The sequence below is a fragment of the Heterodontus francisci genome, chromosome 26 (genome assembly GCF_036365525.1).
Source record: "Heterodontus francisci isolate sHetFra1 chromosome 26, sHetFra1.hap1, whole genome shotgun sequence".
Taxonomy (NCBI): Eukaryota; Metazoa; Chordata; class Chondrichthyes; order Heterodontiformes; family Heterodontidae; genus Heterodontus; species Heterodontus francisci.
Genome location: NC_090396.1, coordinates 52,218,680 through 52,239,934, shown reverse-complemented (window position 1 = coordinate 52,239,934; position 21,255 = coordinate 52,218,680). Strand labels below are relative to the sequence as shown.

The 21,255-nt window shown below is 44.7% G+C and overlaps 1 protein-coding gene across 3 annotated transcripts in view; it reads left to right on the top strand.

Moving 5' to 3' along the window:
• LOC137384337 (platelet-derived growth factor subunit A-like) overlaps positions 1–21,255 on the top strand; it is a 136,738-nt gene that overhangs the window by 61,100 nt on the left and 54,383 nt on the right. For 2 of the 3 annotated variants that reach the window (XM_068058218.1, XM_068058219.1), the window contains exons 4-5: positions 6,965–7,111; positions 10,540–10,733. In XM_068058218.1, the coding sequence (XP_067914319.1) occupies positions 6,965–7,111; positions 10,540–10,733 (341 nt within the window). The remainder of the gene's footprint in view (positions 1–6,964; positions 7,112–10,539; positions 10,734–21,255) is intronic. The other variant, XM_068058220.1, reaches the window with a different exon arrangement.

Below are 21,255 nucleotides of genomic sequence, written 5' to 3'. Positions count from 1 at the left end.
TACCCCATCATTCTCCTTTATCCATATACCTATCCAAAAGCCTTTTGAAAGTCCCTAAAGTTTCTGACTCAACAAATTCCCCGGGCAAGGCATTCCATGCCTCGACCACTCTCTGGGTAAAGAACCTTCCCCTGACATCCCCCTTATATCTCCCACCCTTCACCTTAAATTTATGACCCCTTGTAACGCTTTGCTCCACCCGGGGAAAAAGTTTCTGACTGTCTACCCTATCTATTCCCCTGATCATCTTATAAACCTCTATCATGTCACCCCTCATCCTTCTCCTTTCTAATGAGAAGAGGCCTAGAATGTTCAGCCTTTCCTCGTAAGACTTATTCTCCATTCCAGGCAACATCCTGGTAAATCTCCTCTGCACCCTCTCCAAGGCTTCCACATCCTTCCTAAAATGAGGCGACCAGAACTGCACACAGTACTCCAAATGAGGCCTTACCAAGGTCCTGTACAGCTGCATCATCACCTCACGGCTCTTAAATTCAATCCCTCTGCTAATGAACGCTAACACCCCATATGCCTTCTTCACAGCCCTATCCACTTGAGTTGCAACTTTCAATGATCTATGCACATAGACCCCAAGGTCTCTCTGCTCCTCCACATGCCCAAGAACCCTACCGTTAACCCAGTATTTTGCATTCATGTTTGTCCTTCCAAAATGGACGACCTCACACTTTTCAGGGTTAAACTCCATCTGCCACTTTTCAGCCCAGCACTGCAACCTATCCAAGTCCCTTTGCAGACGACAATAGCCCTCCTCGGTATCCACAACTCCACCAACCTTTGTATCATCTGCAAATTTACTGACCCACCCTTCGACTTCCTCATCCAAGTCGTTAATAAAAATCACAAACAGGAGAGGACCCAGAACTGATCCCTGCGGCACGCCACTGGTAACTGGGCTCCAGGCTGAGTATTTACCATCTAAGACCACTCTCTGCCTTCTATCAGTTAGCCAATTCTTAATCCAACTGGCCACATTCCCCACTATCCCATGCCTCCTGACTTTCTCCATAAGTCTACCATGGGGGACCTTATCAAATGCCTTACTAAAATCCATGTACACCACATCCACTGGTTTACCCTCATCCACTTGCTTGGTCACCTGCTCAAAGAATTCAATCAGGCTTGTGAGGCAAGACCTACCCCTCACAAAACCGTGCTGACTGTCCCGAATCAAGCAGTGTCTTTCCAGATGCTCAGAAATCCTATCCCTCAGCACCTTTTCCATCAACTTGCCTACCACCGAAGTAAGACTAACTGGCCTGTAATTCCCAGGGTTGTTCCTATTCCCTTTCTTGAACAGGGGCACAACATTTGCCACCCTCCAATCACCTGGTACCACCCCCGTCAGCAGAGAAGATGAAAAGATCATTGCCAGCGGCTCTGCAATTTCATCCCTTGCTTCCCATAACATCCTTGGATATACCCCGTCAGGCCCGGGAGACTTGTCTATCTTCAAGTTATTCAAAAACCCCAACACATCTTCCCTCCTAACGAGCACTTCCTCGAGCTTACCAGTCTGTTTCACACCGTCCTCTTCAGTAATACACCCCTTCTCATTCGTAAATACCGAAGAGAAGTACTCATTCAAAACCTCACTTATCTCTTCCGGCTCAACACACAGTCTCCCGCTATTGTCCTTGACCGGACCTATGGTCCCCCTGGTCATCCTCATATTTCTGACATACGCGTAAAAGGCCTTGGGGTTTTCTTTTATCCTACCCGCCAAGCATTTTTCATGCCCTCTCTTAGCTCTCCTAATCCCTTTCTTCAGATCCTTCCTGGCCATCTTGTATCCCTCCAGAGCTATGCCTGTGCCCTTTTTCCTCAACTTTATATACGCATCCTTCTTCTTCCTAACAAGACTCTCAACCTCTCTTGTCAACCACGGTTCCCTCACATGACCATCCCTTCCCTGTCTGACAGGGACATGCTTATCAATGGCCCCTACTATCTGCTCCTTGAAAAAGTTCCACATTTCGACCGTGCCCTTCCCTGCCAGCATATGCTCCCAACTTATGCTCCTCAGTTCCTGCCTGACAGCATCATATCTACCCTTCCCCCAATTGTAAACCTTGCCCTGTTGCACATACCTATCCCTCTCCATTACCACAGTGAATGCTACAGAATTGTGATCACTATCTCCAAAGTGCTCGCCCACCAACAGCTCTATCACTTGCCCTGGTTCATTACCTAGTACCAAATCCAATATTGCCTCCCCTCTGGTCGGGCAGTCTACATACTGAGTCAGAAAAGCTTCCTGGACATACTGCACAAACACTACCCCATCCAAACTATTCGATCTAAAGAGTTGCCAATCAATATTTGGGAAGTTGAAATCCCCCATAATTACTACCCTGTGACTTCTGCTCCTTTCCAAAATCTGTTTCCCAATCTGCTCTTCCACCTCCCTGCTGCTATTGGGGGGCCTATAGAAAACTCCCATCAAGGTGACTGCTCCTTTCCTGTTCCTGACCTCAACCCACAGTGCCTCAGTCGGCAGATCCTCCTCGAAAATTCTTTCAGCAGTTGTTACACTATTTCTAACTAACAATGCCACCCCCCCACCTCTTTTACCACCATTCCTAATCTTATGAAAACATCTATAACCAGGTACCTCCAAAAACCATTCCTCCCCCTCACCTATCCACGTTTCAGTGATGGCCACAACATCGTAGTCCCAAGTGCCCATCCACGCCTTCAATTCACTCACCTTATTCCTGATGCTTCTTGCGTTGAAGTATACGCACTTTAACCCTTCTCCGTGCCCATCTGTCCTCTGTGACAGTGCTACCTTCCCCAATACCTCACTACACTCTTTGTCTTTCTGAGTGGACCCACTGGTCCCTGGATTACAAGTCCGGTTCCCATCCCCCTCCCAAACTAGTTTAAACCCTCCCGAACAGTACTAGCAAACCTCCCTCCCAGGATATTGGTGCCCCTCTGGTTCAGATGCAGCCCGTCCTGTTTGAACAGGTCCCATCTTCCCCAGAATGCAGTCCAATTATCCAAGAACTGGAAGCCCTCCCTCCTACACCATTCCTGCAGCCACGTGTTCAGCTGTGCTCTCTCCCTATTCCTAGCCTCTCTATCACGTGGCGCCGGCAACAAACCAGAGATAACAACTCTGTCCGTCCGAGCTTTCAGCTTCCAGCCTAACTCCCTAAACTCACTTCTAACATCTGTGCCACCCTTCCTTCCTACGTCGTTGGTGCCAATGTGCACCACGACCTCTGGCTGCTCCCCCTCCCCTTTAAGGATCCTGAAGACGCGATCACAAACATCACGGACCCTGGCACCAGGGAGGCAACAAGCCATCCGTGCGTCTCGCCTGCGCCCACAGAACCGCCTGTCCGTACTCCTCACCATCAGTGCGAAAGATAAGGCTGAAGCATTTGCAACAATCTTCAGCCAGAAGTGCCGGGTTGATGATCCATCTCGGCTTCCTCCTGAAGTCCCCAGCATCACAGATGCCAGACTTCAGCCAATTCGATTCACTCTGCGTGATATCAAGAAATGACTGAAGGCACTGGATACTGCAAAGGCTATGGGCCCTGACAATATTCCAGCAATAGTACTGAAGACCTGTGCTCCAGAACTTGCTGCACCCCTAGCCAAGCTGTTCCAGTACAGCTACAACACTGGCATCTACCCTGCAATGTGGAAAATTGCCCAGGTATATCCTGTACACAAAAAGCAGGACAAGTCCAACCCGGCCAATTACCGCCCCATCAGCCTACTCTCAATCATCAGTAAAGTGATGGAAAGTGTCATCAACAGTGCCATCAAGCAGCACTTGCTTAGCAATAACCTGCTCAGTGACGCTCAGTTTGGGTTCCGCCAGGGCCACTCAGCTCCCGACCTCATTACAACCATGGTTCAAATATGGACAAAAGAGCTGAACTTGAGGTGAGGTGAGAGTGACCGCCCTTGACATCAAGGCAGCATTTGACTGAGTATGGCATCAAGGAGCCCTAGCAATACTGAGGTCAATGGGAATCTGGGGAAAATCCTCCGTTGGCTGGAGTCATACCTAGCGCAAAGGAAGATGGTTGTGGTTGGTGGAGGTCAATCACCTGAGCTCCAGGACATCACTGCAGGAGTTCCTCAGTGTAGTGTCCTAGGCCCAACCATCTTCAGCTGCTTCATCAATGACCTTCCTTCAATCATAAAGTCAGAAGTGGGGATGTTCGCTGATGATATCACAGTGTTCACCATTCGTGACTCCTCAAATACTGAAGCAGTCCATGTAGAAATGCAGCAAGACCTGGACAGTATCCAGGCTTGGGCTGATAAGTGGCAACTAACATTCGCGCCACACAAGTGCCAGGCAATGAACATCACCAACAAGAGAAATCTAACCATCTCCCCTTGATATTCAATGGCATTACCATCTCTGAATCCCCCACTATCAACGTCCTAAGGGCTACCATTGACCAGAAACTGAACTGAAGTAGCCATATAAATACCGTGGCTACAAGAGCAGGTCAGAGGCTAGGAATCCTGCTGCGAGTAACTCACCTCCTGACTCCCCAAAGCCTGTCCACCATCTACAAGGCACAAGTCAGGAGTGTGTCGGAATACTCTCCACTTGCCTGGATGCATGCAGCTCCAACAGCACTCAAGAAGCTCGATACCATCCAGGACAAAGCAGCCCGCTTGATTGGCACTCCATCCACAAACATTCACTCTCTCCACCACCGACGCACAGTGGCAGCAGTGTGTACCATCTACAAGATGCACTGCAGCAACACACCAAGGCTCATTAGACAGCACCTTCCAAACCCACGACCTCTACCAACTAGAAGGACAAGGGCATCAAATACCTGGGAACACCACCACCTGCAAGTTCCCCTCCAAGTCACACACCATCCTGACTTGGAACTATATCGCCTTTCCTTCACTGCCGCTGGGTTAAAATCCTGGAACTCCCTTCCTAACAGCACTGTGGGTCTACCAACCCCATATGGACTGCAGCGGTTCAAGAAGGCAGCTCACCATCACCTTCTCAAGGGCAATTAGGCATGGGCAATAAATGCTGGCCTGGCCAGCGACACCCACATCCCATGATTGAAAAAAAAAACATGTTCCATGAAGAAGGCGTTTGCATTAGCTGAATTAGCATAATTCAGCCATTTGAAAGTTCTCTTTAAGACTTGGGAACTGTTTTTTTAAAAAAGGTTATAATGAGGTTCCCTGTTTCCACCGTGATCTGTAATAAAAGGTTTTCACTGATATTCTATTTGGTCAACATTAGAGCCTGCAAATAATAGTTGATAAGCACTTAATGGGCTCATATGAAATTCCTTTATTTTAACAGAGGCATTAACCCACTTAAAATAAATGGTTTACTATCTCAGTTAAAATAGCCAACAAAACAATTCAATAAGAGCGCAGTATGGGCTAGATTTTGGAGCCCCTCTGCCATTGGGAATGCTGGCCGTGGGGGAGGGGGCAATGAAGATCAGTGCGGCAGAGGGCCACCACCAACTATGACGACGACAGGCCCCGAGCTATTCTTAGTGGCGAGGCCACATGGCGGCCAGCCCGCCTCTTGATGACGGGACCCCCATTTTAATATGTAAAGTAATTTATATACCCGATTTAATGAGGGTCCCGCTGCCTCCTTGATCACTGCACCAATCTTCATTTGAGCAGCCATCAATGCCGTGCCTTCGAATCCCCGTTTAGGGAAACGTGGCGCGATACCTGTGGGGAGTGGGGAGGAGGATTGTTTCTCCTGGCGGGAGTGGGGTGACATTGCTGCGATTGGTCGGGCGGGGGGTGGTGGTGATGGGAAGAGGTAACGGGAAAAGGTGTCAAACTTTGTGGGAGGAAAAGTCATCTTCTTAATAAACAAATTCTGGGGGGGTGGTGGGGGGGAGGAGAAGAGCAGGAATGTTTTGAAATGTCAATGGGGGGTGTGGGGGTTGAGGGATAATGAATTTAATGGTAATTTAAGTCTTTTTTTTGGCCATTGAACTGACCTGGCCCTTTAATTTTAAAATCTCCATTGAGGGTTTATACCCTTTAAAAATGGCGCCACCATTGCAAATGGCATGCAAGTGAGCCGCTGCGTTTGAAATCGCGGCGGCTCTGTGACGTGGCGCCCGTGCATTTTCTTATGTCCGCCGCCTACTTCGGCGGAGGTCTCTTAAAATGCAGCCCTATGTGTTTTTACACTAATACTTGTACTGTATAATTTCAAGGCCTTGTTTTTACTCCACTAAATATTCCAATGATTGTTGTACGCTGACTAGCAGTTCTGATATCAGTTTGCATTACTAGTTCCTTGAGACTTTCAAGCAGCGATAGAAATGGTCACAAATGTTACCATTTTGATGTTATTGGTCATCTCATTGTTGTCCAGCTGAATAGGGGTTAAATTATGTGAGGTACAATGTGCATTAAGCTTCATAAATGTTCATCTTACCTTGTTGATGACTATCATCTCTGCTATTAAGTAATGTGGAATGATTTACTCAATCCAGCAGTAACTGGCACCATTAGCTGGATGTTCATAGATGACCGACTCTAACAATTATATTTCAATGTCCTTCAATAATCACCAAGGTAGCTAATGTGTGGAGAATGATCCAACATGCAATAGCTGAAGTGCTTTTTATACGAACTGATCAACTGTCTTATATACAAAATAGAGAACACTATCCTGTTGAAACCAGAACTCCTCGTTTTGATGCTTTTGTAGTTTTGTGGAATATTGCTTCATGGAAAGTAGTTCCTTGATGTTATTGCCTATTCAAGTTGCATCAAATTCAACAATCTCTGGAATCTCCTGACTTCATCACTGACTATGATTGCAGGCCCAGGCCTATCATGTCGCCAGCTGAGTAATTTTCACAACCACATGATGTCTCGTGGCAAATTTGGACTTGGCATTGCATGCTTGTTGAACTGAGCAGGGTTTTTGTGCTTTGTGTTTTTTAAGGTGTGCCACTTTGGCTGGGGAGACACAAAGGTACTAATGAACACCCTGGACAAAAGGCAAGCAATGAAGGACGCTCATCCCCACCGCTTCACCTAACAGTAACGCAAGAACCACAACCACAGAGCCAACACCGATCATTTATAGCAGGTCTGCTAGTATTACTACCAGTTCATGCTCAGCTTCCATTTCCTGTTTGACAGCGAGATCCTACTCATCATCTGGAGCACCTGTCTCCTCAAGTACTGTTGGGTACTCCTTCAACTTGCTTGGGCCTCATTCTGTTTTCCTTTCAACTTTTTACATGTGCTTGCAATTACAAACACACTGGCGTACAGCATTGTCATAAACGCTTCCACGCAATTAACCATTTTATTCAGAAGCTGGACTTTCTCGTTTGCGAAGATCTTAAGGTACATGATGGTTTGATTTCTGAAGCAATTTTTATGTTTCTGATTCCAGAAGTGGAAATTAATGTTATTCTCATCCGTTTACAACTGCTTTCCAGGAACTTATCTCATTCCTGAATCCACTCAAAGTATATCTGAGTGCAAATCTAGACAACGTAGTTCAAGAGGTGAATGAGGAGCAGACTTTGGAGAGCGGAAATAAAAGGACCTCTGAGAAGCAATATGGGCAATTATCAGAGCCACTGACAGGATAAAGCAAATCCCATCTTTAATACATATAATTTGGGGATTCTAACTGAACTTTTACAGTTGCATTCTGTCCACAAATCGGTGGCCTTGGCTATGATTTAATAGCTTTCTTTTCATTACTAGCAGGAGTGTTGCCCATGGTAGCAAATGCTTGTCTTAGAATTGCCTCCTTGCAAGGACGAGCCCTTGTATCCTCATCAATGGACATCCTTTGAGATGTAAATTTTTAAGTTACTCTGATTAGAACACATATATGGGATAGTGGGTGTAGCAATATGGATGTCAGTGTATGTTCTATCTTTGGGAGAATAGGGTGGGATTAGAGAGGTTGACAAAGTTGCAAATCAATGTAGCACCATTCACAAAAGAACAATGTGTTACATGACTACTTCTGGTTTTATATGGTATCAGATTCATCACTCCTACTTCCCAGGTCTTGGACACTGTCTAGGTTATGCTGGAAGCATCTTATTTTGTAATTGAAATGCAGAAAATTATATACCTTTTAGGGACTCTAGTCCACTACGAATGTGATCAGGAGTTGACATGCGCTCAACATCAAAATATACTTCAAGCAATTGTTCAAGCTGATTTGTGAACTGTTTCACAGACCCTGTGTGACAGTCACTTTGCAGGATAACTGAATTTCCCCAGTAATGTGCATGATCCACCATTTTTGAAGCTCCAAATATTAAGAATAAACTTGATGTGAACAGAACTACATAAAGAACTTGTTTGATTGGAACAAGTTCCAATAATTTATTGAATTTGCAGGGGCTTTCATAGCTGGCACCATGATTCCCTGGAATAGACATTGGATGTCATTGTGCCCAATTTCGTGTTGAGCTATTTTTCAGGCATTCCTGTAAGGCACCTAAAAGAGGCATTAGGTCCCATTCATATGCAAATGAAGGGTGTTATGCCCCCCTAACAGAAGTTGGTCTGCATTGAGTAATGCAGGCATCAGGTCTGTGCCACTCAGGATTTTTCAGCAGCCACTGCATTCTAGGCATCTGCCAACAAAGGCTAAGGTTTGTTTAAGTTTAGAGGAACAGATGTATTCCCTTTCTTCCACAGTATTCATGTTTGCTGTCCCACCACTTCTCCTGCACCCCCCCCCCCCCCCCCCCACCCCCTCCCCTCCAGTTGGCACTACCCAGCTCTGTTCTGGACTTACCCTTGGGTGGCCTGACTTTCATGCAGGCAAAATGTGCAAGCTGTACGTGGAGTTATGACAGGTCCAAGCAGCTTACCCAAATTATCAAATACGGTCTGGTTTACAGAAAGCCTTGGGCCTCCTGGTTATAGTGGATCCATATGGGTAGTTGATTATGTGCCTGAAAATGGGCCATAACCAATTTCCTATACATCTCTGCGGAAGGTCTTCCTATTTTCACAAACAAGACCAAAGTTAGAGTCAAAAGACTCTGTCCATAAAGCATTATGGTTTATTGGATTGGAAAAAAAATCCACTCAAGCTATCAACAAATATTATTCCGGTTAACATGACTGAGGCTCAACTTGCAAAGAGAAATAGTTTAAGACAAATTAATGTCTTAAAATACAAAGCTACAATATGATACCAGTTAAAAATATTACATTATTAAAATGACCTACTGAGTTAAAAACAGTGTACTGATTATAGATAGAATAATGAATAGGACAAATGGATTTAAAGGGCTGTAATTCATTTGACTGCTAAGGCACACAAATGCAGCTCAAACAGTTAGAAATGTCAGCAAGATCAAGAGCCTCTAGCTCCCTCCTCAACAGCTGTTATGCTCCTTACATTTTTCGAGTTCAACAATGTAATTGATAAGGTCCAGTGTTTTGACAGTGCACCTGTGCAGATTGTTCTCAGAAGAATGCTAACAGTTAAAAGTAGCACTGCCATGATTTTCATGAAAGAGAATGACAGTTAGGATGAGGAGCACCCCAAACTAAAACTTGCAAGAGCTCCAAATTTGTTTGAATCAGGAGTGTTCCTGACGATTCAATTTTTGTTCAAATTGGGTAATTTCAGGTTTGGACAAAATGATCTAGTGAAAGTCAGCCCATGTCATCAGCAGAAACAGCTGAATGCAATGTTCAAAATCCAGAGTGGCAAGAGGGTAAGAGTAGGAGGGAACAACAGAATTGGTCATACAGTGTGCATCATAAGGGAGGCTACAGTGTGAGGTCTTATAGACCACCTGAGGAATTCTTTTCTTTTAAATGTTAAAGTGCTGTTCATCATTAATAGAAACAGATTCAAAAACAATTTCTAATTGTGAGGCAAAGTTTATCTTTTGTAAGTAAATGTATGTTGTAGTCACCAGTGAGCTGCATGGTCTCCTTGACGGATGTGTTAAATTACCAAGCTTTTCTTATGTTCTCAAATTTGTATGAGTGGAAAATATTGTACTTAATTGTTGGAAAATTGTGTGCAGAGTGCACCCAAATTTCTGCTGGGGTTTTAGTCTTTGCACTGGCTACCCCTATAAGTAACGTACAAAATTCAACTTAATTTCAAAAAAAATTCAGTGATTTTATTTCTTTCAACACATTTATTTTGTTTTATAAGAGTAGGACATAACTTGTTTTACAGCAGACCTCCTGTGGTTTCATTGAAGGACTTGTTGTTTTATAAGGCTGGGAATATTAATCGTCCATGGCATTGTTTGTTATAACAGGTTGAGAGATGTTACAGCACCATCTCTGGAGCAGGCAGGAATAACAGGCAGTCTTGGAATTTTTGTTTGGAGGTAGCAGGGCCATCCTTTAGAGGAAATAAGAACAGCAACGGTTAGCATTTCCATTGCCACATGGGATTTCAATAGACTGGTGCACTGGGGAGTGGGAATTAGGATTTTAACATAGATAGGTGAAATTGCAATGTGGAAACAATAATTGTACCATTTTCTTTTCTCATAACCAAAGGATATGCTAGTCCAAAACCAGCTGGATGCAAACCAAGAGTAGTTTCGGTAGAGGTACCTCGGTACAAAGTGGACCCCACTTCAGTGGGCTTCTTTCTGTGGCCATCGTGTGTTGAAATACAGCGCTGCTCTGGCTGTTGTAACACCAAAACCTATAAATGCATTCCTTCTCTTGCAAAATACAAGCCCTTTCAGGTATGTAGTGAAATGTTGTTTTACATATTCTGTAACTGGGACATCTTGTGTGTTTTTTTTGAAACTTTGCAGGCTGGTTAATGCACTGCATCTTATCTCCGAAGACAGCACCATCTCTGCAGGTCTATGGAAAGTCAATGGCTGTCTGCTGTTGTCCTTGACACACATGACCATTTTGTTATCAGTATCACTTTGAATGTAGCTTTGTGCTATTAAAATCTTGCTTTTAAATAGGGCATGATTAGATAAAATCAAAACTGCCCAACTTCTGCTTGACTATATCTAAATTATATATCAGCACAGAAAAAGTCTCAAAAACCTGAAATCCCAAATTCATGTTAAATATGTCAACCCTTCATTTATATTACATATAAATTATAAACTAATGATTTGGAGACATGGGTTCAAATCCCACCACAGCAGCTGGAGAATTTAAATTCAATTAATTAAATAAAACCTAGTATCAGTAATGGTGACCACGAAACTATGGATTGTCGCAAAAACCCCATGTGGTTCACTACTGTCCTTTAGGGAAGGAAATCTGCCATCCTTATCCAGTCTGGCCTACATGTGCCTCAAGACTCATAGCCATGTGGTTGACTCATAACTGACCTCTGAAATGGCCTAGCATTTCAAGAAGGTGACTCACCACCGCTTTCTCTAGGTCAATTAGGGATAGATAATAAATGCTGGCCTTACCAGCAATGCCCATACTCTGTGAATGTATTAAAAAAAAATTACCTTGCTTCTATTATAAATTAAACCGGATTAGAGAGAGGGCGAACTTACATTTATATAGTACATTGCCTTAGCTTCATGGTATCCCAAAGTGATTCACAACCAATTTTTAAAAATGCAGCCACTGTTGTTCAGTAGGCAAACTTGGCAGCCATTTTATACACTGCAAGACCTCACAAACAGTAATTTAGATCAATGACCAGTTAATCTGTTTTTAATGGTGTTGGCTGAGAGAGGACAACTCTCTGCTTTTCTTCAAATAGACGTTTTACATCTACCTGAATATTTCACTTGAATGATGGCACCTGAATGTGGCACTCCATTGAAGTGTCAGAACATTAAGTCCTGGAGTAGGGCCTGAAGCCATAGTCTTCTGTCTTTGAGGTGAGAGTAGCACCAACTGAGCTGACTGACGCCACCACTTTGATTAAATGCACTATGGGTGATGACTAATAATACAGTAAGTTACAGCATTTGTCCTTTCAACCTCTCCAGCCTAGAATTGAATATAGCACAACCAGGTCTGTTGAAAGTTGCTTTGATGACTGTCCAAGTTATATGCAAAACAAGTTTGGACAGTCTCAAGTCAGGATTTAATGGATAGAGGTTAAAAAAGTAATAAAGAACTGGCAGTTGCTCTCAGAGAAGCCACAAAGGTGATTAGTATAGTGAATTGAAATCTCAGCCTTGTGCAATAGGGATTGCGTTGCAAGGTTGTGGCCAACTGCCACAGGGTCTTAGTGGCTGGGACATCAATGGTGGAGAACCTAAAATAGAAGAATGGGGCAAAAAATTAAACAGAATCTGAAGGGTAGAATGTAAAGAAGTCAACGGAACAACTGATCAAGCTTGTTTCTTCCAGAACATAAATGTGTATTTGGGCAGTTGAGTCCATTAGTTTTACAGGATATGGAACAAAAAACAAGAAAGGAACTGTTCATAACCTTACTTGTACACAACACCTACTCAGTATTGACTAAGCTGAAGTAATCTGGCGCTTAGTAAAAACTTCCTTTTAATGAATGTTCTTACTTTGGATGTGCATAAAGGGAGATTTCACTTTCATAATTTGGATGGTATTAACTGACCAGCTTTAAAAAAAGATTTTTATACATTTGCTGGAATTACATTTCCTTCAGCACATAGAACTAGCAAATAATAAAGAGCCACTGTTATTTAAGAGGCTGCAGGCTGTGCTTTATGGAAACCTTTCTTCAGAATGTTGCCCACAATAAAATAAACATGAGAAATTGGACTGTCTCAGCTTTGCTTTTATTCAAAGCACTGTTTAAAATGTTTAAACATGTATGAGCTCTCCTTCATTGTTTCTTCTGCAGTGCAGTTGCAGTTTCTTTCAATATTCTATTTTGTTCTATGTGCTTGAATTTCTCCTTCTCTTTAACATGTACAGTATCTGCTGTTCCAATGAACTCCAGACTTTTTTTCAACTGACTTCCACTTTGAATTGATTTTGTTTGTTAGTTCTTTCCTATTACTGAAGTCTAAAGTCTCACCTGTTCCGACAACTTGAATCCCAGATTGTCACTGCAGCAAATCACAGAAGCAGAGAATGATACAGCGCAGAAGGAGGCCATTTGGCCCAATGTGCCTATGCCAGCTCTCTGAAAGAGCTATGCAATTAGTCACACTCCTCTCCTCTTTCACCATAGTCCTACAAGTTTTTCCACTTCAAGTATTTATCCAGTTCCCATTTGAAAGTTACTATTGAATCTGCTTCCACCAGCCTTTCAGGCAGTGTATTCCAGATCAGTACAATTCCTCTGGTTACTGACCCTTCTGCTAAGAACATAAGAACATTAGAAATAGAGCAGGAGTCGACCATTTGACCCCTCAAGTCTGTTCCACAATTCAATACGATCATGGCTGATCTATCTCAACTCCACTTTCCTGCCCACTCCCCATATCCCTTGATTCCCTGAGAGATCAGCAATTTATTGATCTCAGTCTTGAATATAATCAACGATGGAACATCCATAACCCTCTGGGGTACACAATTCAAAGATTCACAACTCTCTGAATGCAGAAATTTCTCCTCATCTCAGTCCCAAATGATTGATCCCTTATCCCGAGGCTGTGCCCCCATGTTCAAGATTCCCCAGCCAGGGGAAATAACCTCAGTGTCTACCCTGTAAAACGTCTTCAGAGTCTTGTAATTTTCAGTGAGATCACCTCCATTCTTCGAAACTCCAGAGAGTATAGCCCAATTTACTCAGCCTCTCATCATAGTCTAAGGATACGGGGTAAACCTTTCAGGACTGAGATGAGGAGAAATTTCTTCACCCAGAGAGTGGTGAAGCCTCTGGAATTCGCTACCACAGAAAGCAGTTGAGGCCAAAACATTGTATGTTTTCAAGAAGGAATTAGATGTCGCTCTTGGGGCAAAAGGGATCAAAGGATATGGGGGGAAAGCGGGAACAGGTTACTGAGTTGAATGATTAGCCATGATCATAATGAATGGCAGAGCAGGCTCGAAGGGCCAAATGGCCTACTCCTGCTCCTATTTTCTATGTTTCTATGTTAACCCTCTCATCCCAGGAACCAACCTAATGAACCTTCTCTGTACTTTTCCAAGGCAAGTATATCCTTCCTTAGATATGGAGACCAAAACTGTGCACAGTACTGCAGGTGTGGTCTCACCTAAGCAAGACTTCCTTATTCTTGTACTCCAAACACCTTGCAATAGAGGCCAACATGCCATTGCCTTCCCAATTGCTTGCTGTACCTGCGTGCTAAATTTTTGTTTTCCTTGTACGAATGTAACCAAGTCTCTCTCAACATCAACATTTAAAAGTCTCATGCATTTGAAAAAATATTGTTTTTCTATTCTTACTACCAAAGTGAATAACCTCAAACTTCCCCACATTGTACCCCATCTGCCACCTTGTTGCCCATTCATTAAACCTGTCTATATCTCTTTGCAGCTTCTTTGTGTCCTCCTCATAGCTTATATTCCCAGCATTGTCAGCAAACTAAGATACATTACTCTTGGTCTCTTTGTCTAAGTCATTAATATAGATTGTAAATAGCTGAGGATCCAGCACTGATGCTTGCAGCATTCCACCATTTACAGGCTGTCAACTTGAAAATGCACCATTTATTCCTACTCTTTGCTTCCTGTCTGTTGACCAATCCTCTTTCCATGCTATTACCCCCAACTCCATGACTCCTTATCTTGCGTAGTAGCCTTGTATGTGGCACCTTATAGAATGCCTTTTGGAAATCCAAGTATACTACACCTACTGGTTCCCCTTTGTCTACCTACTAGTTACATCCTCAAAAAACTTTAATAAATTTGTCAAACATAATTTCCCTTTCATAAAACCATGTTGACTTTGTCTGATCTACCATGATTTTGCATTGTTGAGACTTCCTTAATAATAAATGCGTTGGAAGCAGTTCAGAGAAGGTTTACTAGACTAATACCTGGAATGGGTGGGTTGTCATATGAGGAAAGGTTGGACTGGCTAGGCTTGTATCTGCTGGAGTTTAGAAGAGTAAGAGGCAACTTGATTGAAACATATAAGATTCTGAGAGGTGTTGACAAGGTGGATGTGAAAAGGATGTTTCCTCTTGTAGGAGAATCTAAAAATAAGGGGTCTCCCATTTTAGACAGAGATGAGGAGAATTTGTTTCTCTCAGAGGGTTGAGAGTCTTTGGAACTCTCTTCCTCAAAAGGCAGTGGAAGCAGATTCTTTGAATATTTTTAAGGCAGAGGTGGATAGATTCTTGATAAGCAAGGGGGTGAAAGTTTATTGGGGGTAGGTGGGAATGTGGTGTTGAGGTTACAATCAGATCAGCCATGATCTTGTTGAATGGCGGAGCAGGCTCGAGAGGCCGAGTGGCCTACTCCTGCTCCTAATTCATATGTTCGTAACAGATTCCAGCATTTTCCTGATGACGAGGCTGGAGGCGGTTCAGAGGAGGTTTACTAGATTGATACCTGGTATGAGCGGGTTGTCTTATGAGGAAAGGTTTGACAGCCTGGAGTTTAGAAGAGTGAGGGGTGACTTGATTGAAGTATATAAGATCCTGAACGGCCTTGACAAGGTGGATGTGGAAAGGATGTTTCCTCTTGTGAGTCCAGAACTAGGGGACACTGTTTTAAAATTCGGGTCGCCCTTTTAGGACAGAGATAAGGAGAATTTTTTTCTCTGAGGGTTGTGTGACTTTGGAACTCTCTGACTCAGAAGGTGGTGGAGGCGGGGTCGTTGAATATTTTTAAGGTGGAGGTAGATAGTTTCTTGTTAGACAAGGCAATCGAGGGTTATTGGGGGTAGGTGGGAGTGTGGAATTCGAGACATAAACAGATCAGCCATGATCTTATTGAATGGCAGAACATGCTAGGGGGCCGAATGGCCTACTTCTGCTCCTAATTCGGATAGTCTGTAGTTCCCTGTTTTCTCTCTCCCTCCTTTCTTGAATAGCGGTGTTACATTTACTAACTTCCAATCCACTGGGACTGTTGTTGAATCCAGGGAATTTTGGAAAATCAGAACAGATACATCCACTATTTCTGCAGCTAACTCTTTTAGAACCCTAGGATGTAGACCATAAGGTCCTGGGGACTTGTTGGCTTTTAGTCTTTTAAGTTTCTCTGATATTTTTTCTCTGCTGATAAATTATCTTAAATTCCTCACACTTATTACCCTCTGTTTCTGGTATGTAATTTGTGTCTTCTACAATGAAGTCAGACGCAAAGGTTTGGGTTTTCAAAGGACCATGGGGCTGGGACCCAGTGCAAGCGCCATTTGAAAATTGCAGTCCTGGAGGTTCTCTCAGGATCCCAAAGCTTCCAGGACAGTATTAAATTTTCAAATGCCGATGGGGTTGAGGGAATGGGGAATGGGGAACATGCACGCTGCCAAGTAACGGCCCATTAAGTTCCTTTCGAAGCTTGTTAAGGGGCTGGGGCGTTCCGAAAGGCAATTTAAAAATCTGATTACGGTGATTCTGACTAGCCTGGTGCATGTTAGTGCACAGCTGTTGGGATCACCATGGGGCAGAAGAAGGTTTGTTTCTATATTCATTGAAATGAAATTTGAGGGGCCAAGTAGCACCAGGTTGAGCACTGTACCTCCACTTGATATCCATGGCTATTTTCCGCTGTCTTTTTCGTCCTGGCCTTTTCATGAGCTGGCTGCTCTCCTTGGCAAGGCAGCGGCCTGCTCTCCTTGGCAAGGCAGCAGCAGCCCCCAACATGGCTGCCTCCTGCCTTTGCTGCTGGTGCCAGGTAGGTAGCTCCCGCCACCTGGAGGCGCTCAATGCCTCTAGTTGGGCGCTGAGCTCACCTCCTGCATAATTGAGGTATTAACGTTCAAAGATCGTGTTGCGAGAGCGACATAGCTGAAACGTGGGACCCGGACTGCATCAGGATGTTGGGTTCTGACCCCGCTTTGAAAATCCGGACCAAAATATTTGTTCATCGTCTCTACCATTTCCTCATTCCTCATGATAATTTCTCCTGTCTCTGCCTCTAAGGGACCAATGTTTACTTTAGCTACTTTCCTCCTTTTTATATACTTGTAAAAGCTCTTATAAGCTGCTACTGGAAACAGTTTCTCTTTATTTGTTCCATTAAAACCCTTCATGAATGTGAACATCTCCAACAAATTTCCTCTCAAGCTTCCCTGTTCCAAGGAGAACAACCCCAGTTTCTCTAGTATCTCCCGATAACTGAAGTCTCTCATCTCTGGTGCCATTCATGTAAATCTCCCCTACACCCTCTTTAAGGCTTTGACATCTTGTCTAAAGTGTAGTGCCCAGAATAGGCCACATGTCTATCTGGGACCTAACCAGTGTTTTATAAAGGTTTATCATAGCTTCCTTGCTTTTGTAGTCTATGCCTTTGTTTATAATGCCAAGTATCCCATATGCCTTTTCAACAGTCTTTTCAAATTATCCTGTTACCTTCAAAGGCTTGTGTACATACACCCCCAGATCTCTGTTCCTGCACTCCTTTGAAAATTGTACCATTTAGTTTATATTACTTTTCCTCACACTTCCTACCTAAATGAATCACTTCACAATTCTTTGCATTAAATTTCATCTGCCATGTATCTGCCCATTCCACCAGTATGCTTATGTTCTCCTGAAGTCTGTACTATCCTTATTCACTGTTTACAACATTGCTGAGCTTTGTGTATTCTGCGAACTTTGAAATTACACTCTGTACCCCCCCCAAGTCCAGGTCATTCATATAATCAGAAAGAGCAGTGGTCCCAACATCGACCCCTGGGAGTCACCACTGCACACTTCCCTTCAGTCTGAAAAACAATCATTCACTACTACTCTTTGCCTTCTGTCCCTTAGCCAATTTTGTATTCACACTGGCCCTGTCCCTTTAACATGGGTTTAACATTTGCTAACAAATCTATTATATGGTACTTTATCAAACGCCTATTGAAACTCCATATACACAGCAACCCTCTCTGTTACTGCATCAATCAAGTTAGTCAAACACAATTTGCCTTTAACAAATCAGTGCTGGCTTTCAGTTATTAACCATATACGTTTCCACATGCCAAATATTTTTTTCCTGATTACTGGGCTCTTAAATTTTCCCCACCACCGACTTTAAGCTGATTGGCCTGTAGTTGCTGGGTTTCTCACTTTCCCCTTTTGTGAACGTGGGTGTGTTATTTGCATTTCCCCAAACCTTTGACATCACTTCCATATCTAAGGAGGACTGGAAGATTGTTACCAGTCTCCATAATTTCCACATTTACTTCCCTCAGCAACATATGATTGATCATATCCAGACCAGGTGACTTTTCTACCTTGAGTGTTGTCCACTTTTTAAGCACCTCCTCATTATCTAATTTTATGACATCCAATTTTTCTACCCCATTTGGTCCTTAATCAGCCCGAGTTAGCTGTGGCTCTTGCTTATGAGTCCGAAGGTTGTTGGGTCAAGTTCCACTCTAGAAACTTGAGTGCAAAAATCTAGGCTGACACTCCAGTGCTAGTACTGAGGGAATGATACACTGTTGGGGATGCCGTCTTTCAGATGCAATGTCAAACTGAGGCCCCATCTGGTCTCTCGGGTGGACTTAAAGGATCTGATGGTATTATTTCGACGAAGAACAGGGGAGTTATCCCTGATACCTCAGCCAATATTTGTCCTTCAATCAATGTCACAAAAACAAGTTATTTGGTAATTATCACATTGCTGTTTGTGGGACCTTGCTGTGCACAAACTGGCTGCCATATTTCCTACATTACAATAGTGACTACACTTCTAAAGTGCTTCATTGGCTGAAAGGTGCTTTGGGACATTCTGTGGTTGTGAAAGGTGCTATCTAAATGCAAGTCTTTTCTTTTTTAAGGCTTTCAAGATGGCTCCTGGGCTGGAAGCTCCCTAGGAAGCTCCCTTGCTGTTCACCTCTATCCATGGCCATCTGCTCCCATCCCTAACGTTTTCTCCCCCAATCTGCCCTCTTAAACTGTTTAAATTCCCCTGGCTCTTTAAATCAGTTCATTTTAGCCCTATCTAAAAGTTAACAGTTAGTTTAGTGTATGTTACCTGGGCCCACTGCCCTCCCCCAGCCACACCTGCTCTTTGTTTTCTCAATGAAATTGATCCGGATGAAACTGACGAGAACAGCTGCCGATACTTTAATCTCCGATCCTGCTGTCTTCACAGTCCAGAGTGTCTGCAGCCACGGCATGCGGTAAGTCCATTGAGGTGAAGAAGGAGCTGCGGGACCCGAGAGAAGTCCTGTGAAAAGGTGCCCCGAACACCCAAAACATCCACGAACGGCCCCCCCGGCCGCAACTTCAAAGCGCCCGCGGGAGATGGCTCGGAGAGCATCTGCAGCGCACTGTCGGCAATGCTGCATGCCTTTATTTAAACCACTGCAAAAAAAAAACCCTTAACAAATGTAATCACCTCTAAGTCTGCCAAATGATGCTTCACCTCCCGAAGGACGTGGATGAGCTTTCCGGACGTCGATGGTGGGCACTGAGGAAATGGCTTATTACCTGCACCAGATTCCACCCCCCCTCCCCCCCCCTTTACCCCCCTTCCACCCCCCCCCCCCCACCCCCGTCCCCTTCCCTGCTCCACCCTCTCAGCTCACCCCCTCACAACCCCGTCCCAGCCCGCCCCCCCCTCGCACCATCTTCACCCCGCACCCCCTTCCCCTGCACCCCCCCCCACCCCCTCCCTCTACCCCTCCCCCTTGCATCCCCTCCTCCCACCGGCACCATCCTACACCTGTGTAGGGGCCCCAACAACCCCACTGCCTTGTGGGCGTCTCGGGAGAGACCAAGGCTAAGGGAGTAAACCCTAACAGAAAATCCGGAGCGGAACCCCGTAGGCGGTCATGTGTCACCTTTGGCATGTTTCCGGCAGTTCCTGCAGCCATACTGGTGCCAAACGTCGTGTCCTGCACTCCTTTGGACCCCACCAGAAAGGCCGAGAGGGGGGTTTTGACGACTGGGCAACTCTCAACCTCCATAAATTTGCCCAGGCATGCGCCATGGAGAGGTCACTCCATAGTTGCCTCACAGCGACTGAAACAACACGGAAGGCAGCAGTTACGGGTTATAAGTCCAGATAAATTGGCGTAGAAACTGGGCGCCACGGGTTGCCTTTGTCGGTGGGAGAGGTCATTGCACCTCACTGGACAGCTACCGCCCGCCTCAAACCGGGCAGCCCCCGGTCAATAAGGTTCTGTCCCGCCACAGTCTGCCTGCTTCAATGGGTGCTTGGAGCTCAGGGTCATTGCCCGAAAGGTGGACTGATACACCGCACCAAACAACATGAAAAAAGGAAAGAAGGTACCAGCCCTTCGCTTTGCAAGCTGGAACGTCAGAACTATGTGTCCTGGCCTGTCGGAAGACCTTACACAAATCAACGATTCTCGGAAGACCGCCATCATTAACAACGAGCTCAGTAGACTCAATGTGGACATTGCAGCACTTCAGGAGACTCGCCTCCCCGCGAGTGGCTCTCTAGCAGAGCAAGACTACACCTTCTTCTGGCAGGGCAGGGATCCTGAAGAACCAAGACAGCATGGAGTGGGCTTCGCCATCAGAAACTCCTTGCTCAGCATGATAGAGCCTCCCTCAAATGGCTCGGAACGCATACTGTCCATCCGACTGCTCACCACCTCTGGTCCAGTACACCTACTCAGCATCTATGCTCCAACACTCTGTTCCGCACCTGAAGCTAAAGACCAGTTCTATGAACAACTCCATAACATCATTAGCAGCATCCCCAACACCGAACACCTATTCCTGCTGGGGGACTTTAATGCCAGGGTTGGGGCCGACCATGACTCATGGCCCTCCTGCCTTGGGCGCTATGGCGTTGGAAGGATGAATGAGAACGGGCAGAGACTGCTTGAGTTGTGTACCTATCATAACCTCTGCATCACCAACTCGTTCTTTCACACTAAACCCTGTCACCAGGTTTCATGGAGGCACCCAAGATCACGTCGTTGGCACCAGCTAGACCTCATTGTCACAAGGCGAGCCGCCTTAAACAGTGTTCAAATCACACGCAGCTTCCACAGTGCGGACTGCGACACCGACCACTCCCTGGTGTGCAGCAAGGTTAGACTCAGACCAAAGAAGTTGCATCATTCCAAGCAGAAGGGCCACCCGCGCATCAACACGAGCAGAATTTCTCACCCACAGCTGTTACAAAAATTTCTAAATTCACTTGTAACAGCCCTTCAAAACACTCCCACAGGGGATGCTGAGACCAAGTGGGCCCACATCAGAGACGCCATCTATGAGTCAGCTTTGACCACCTACG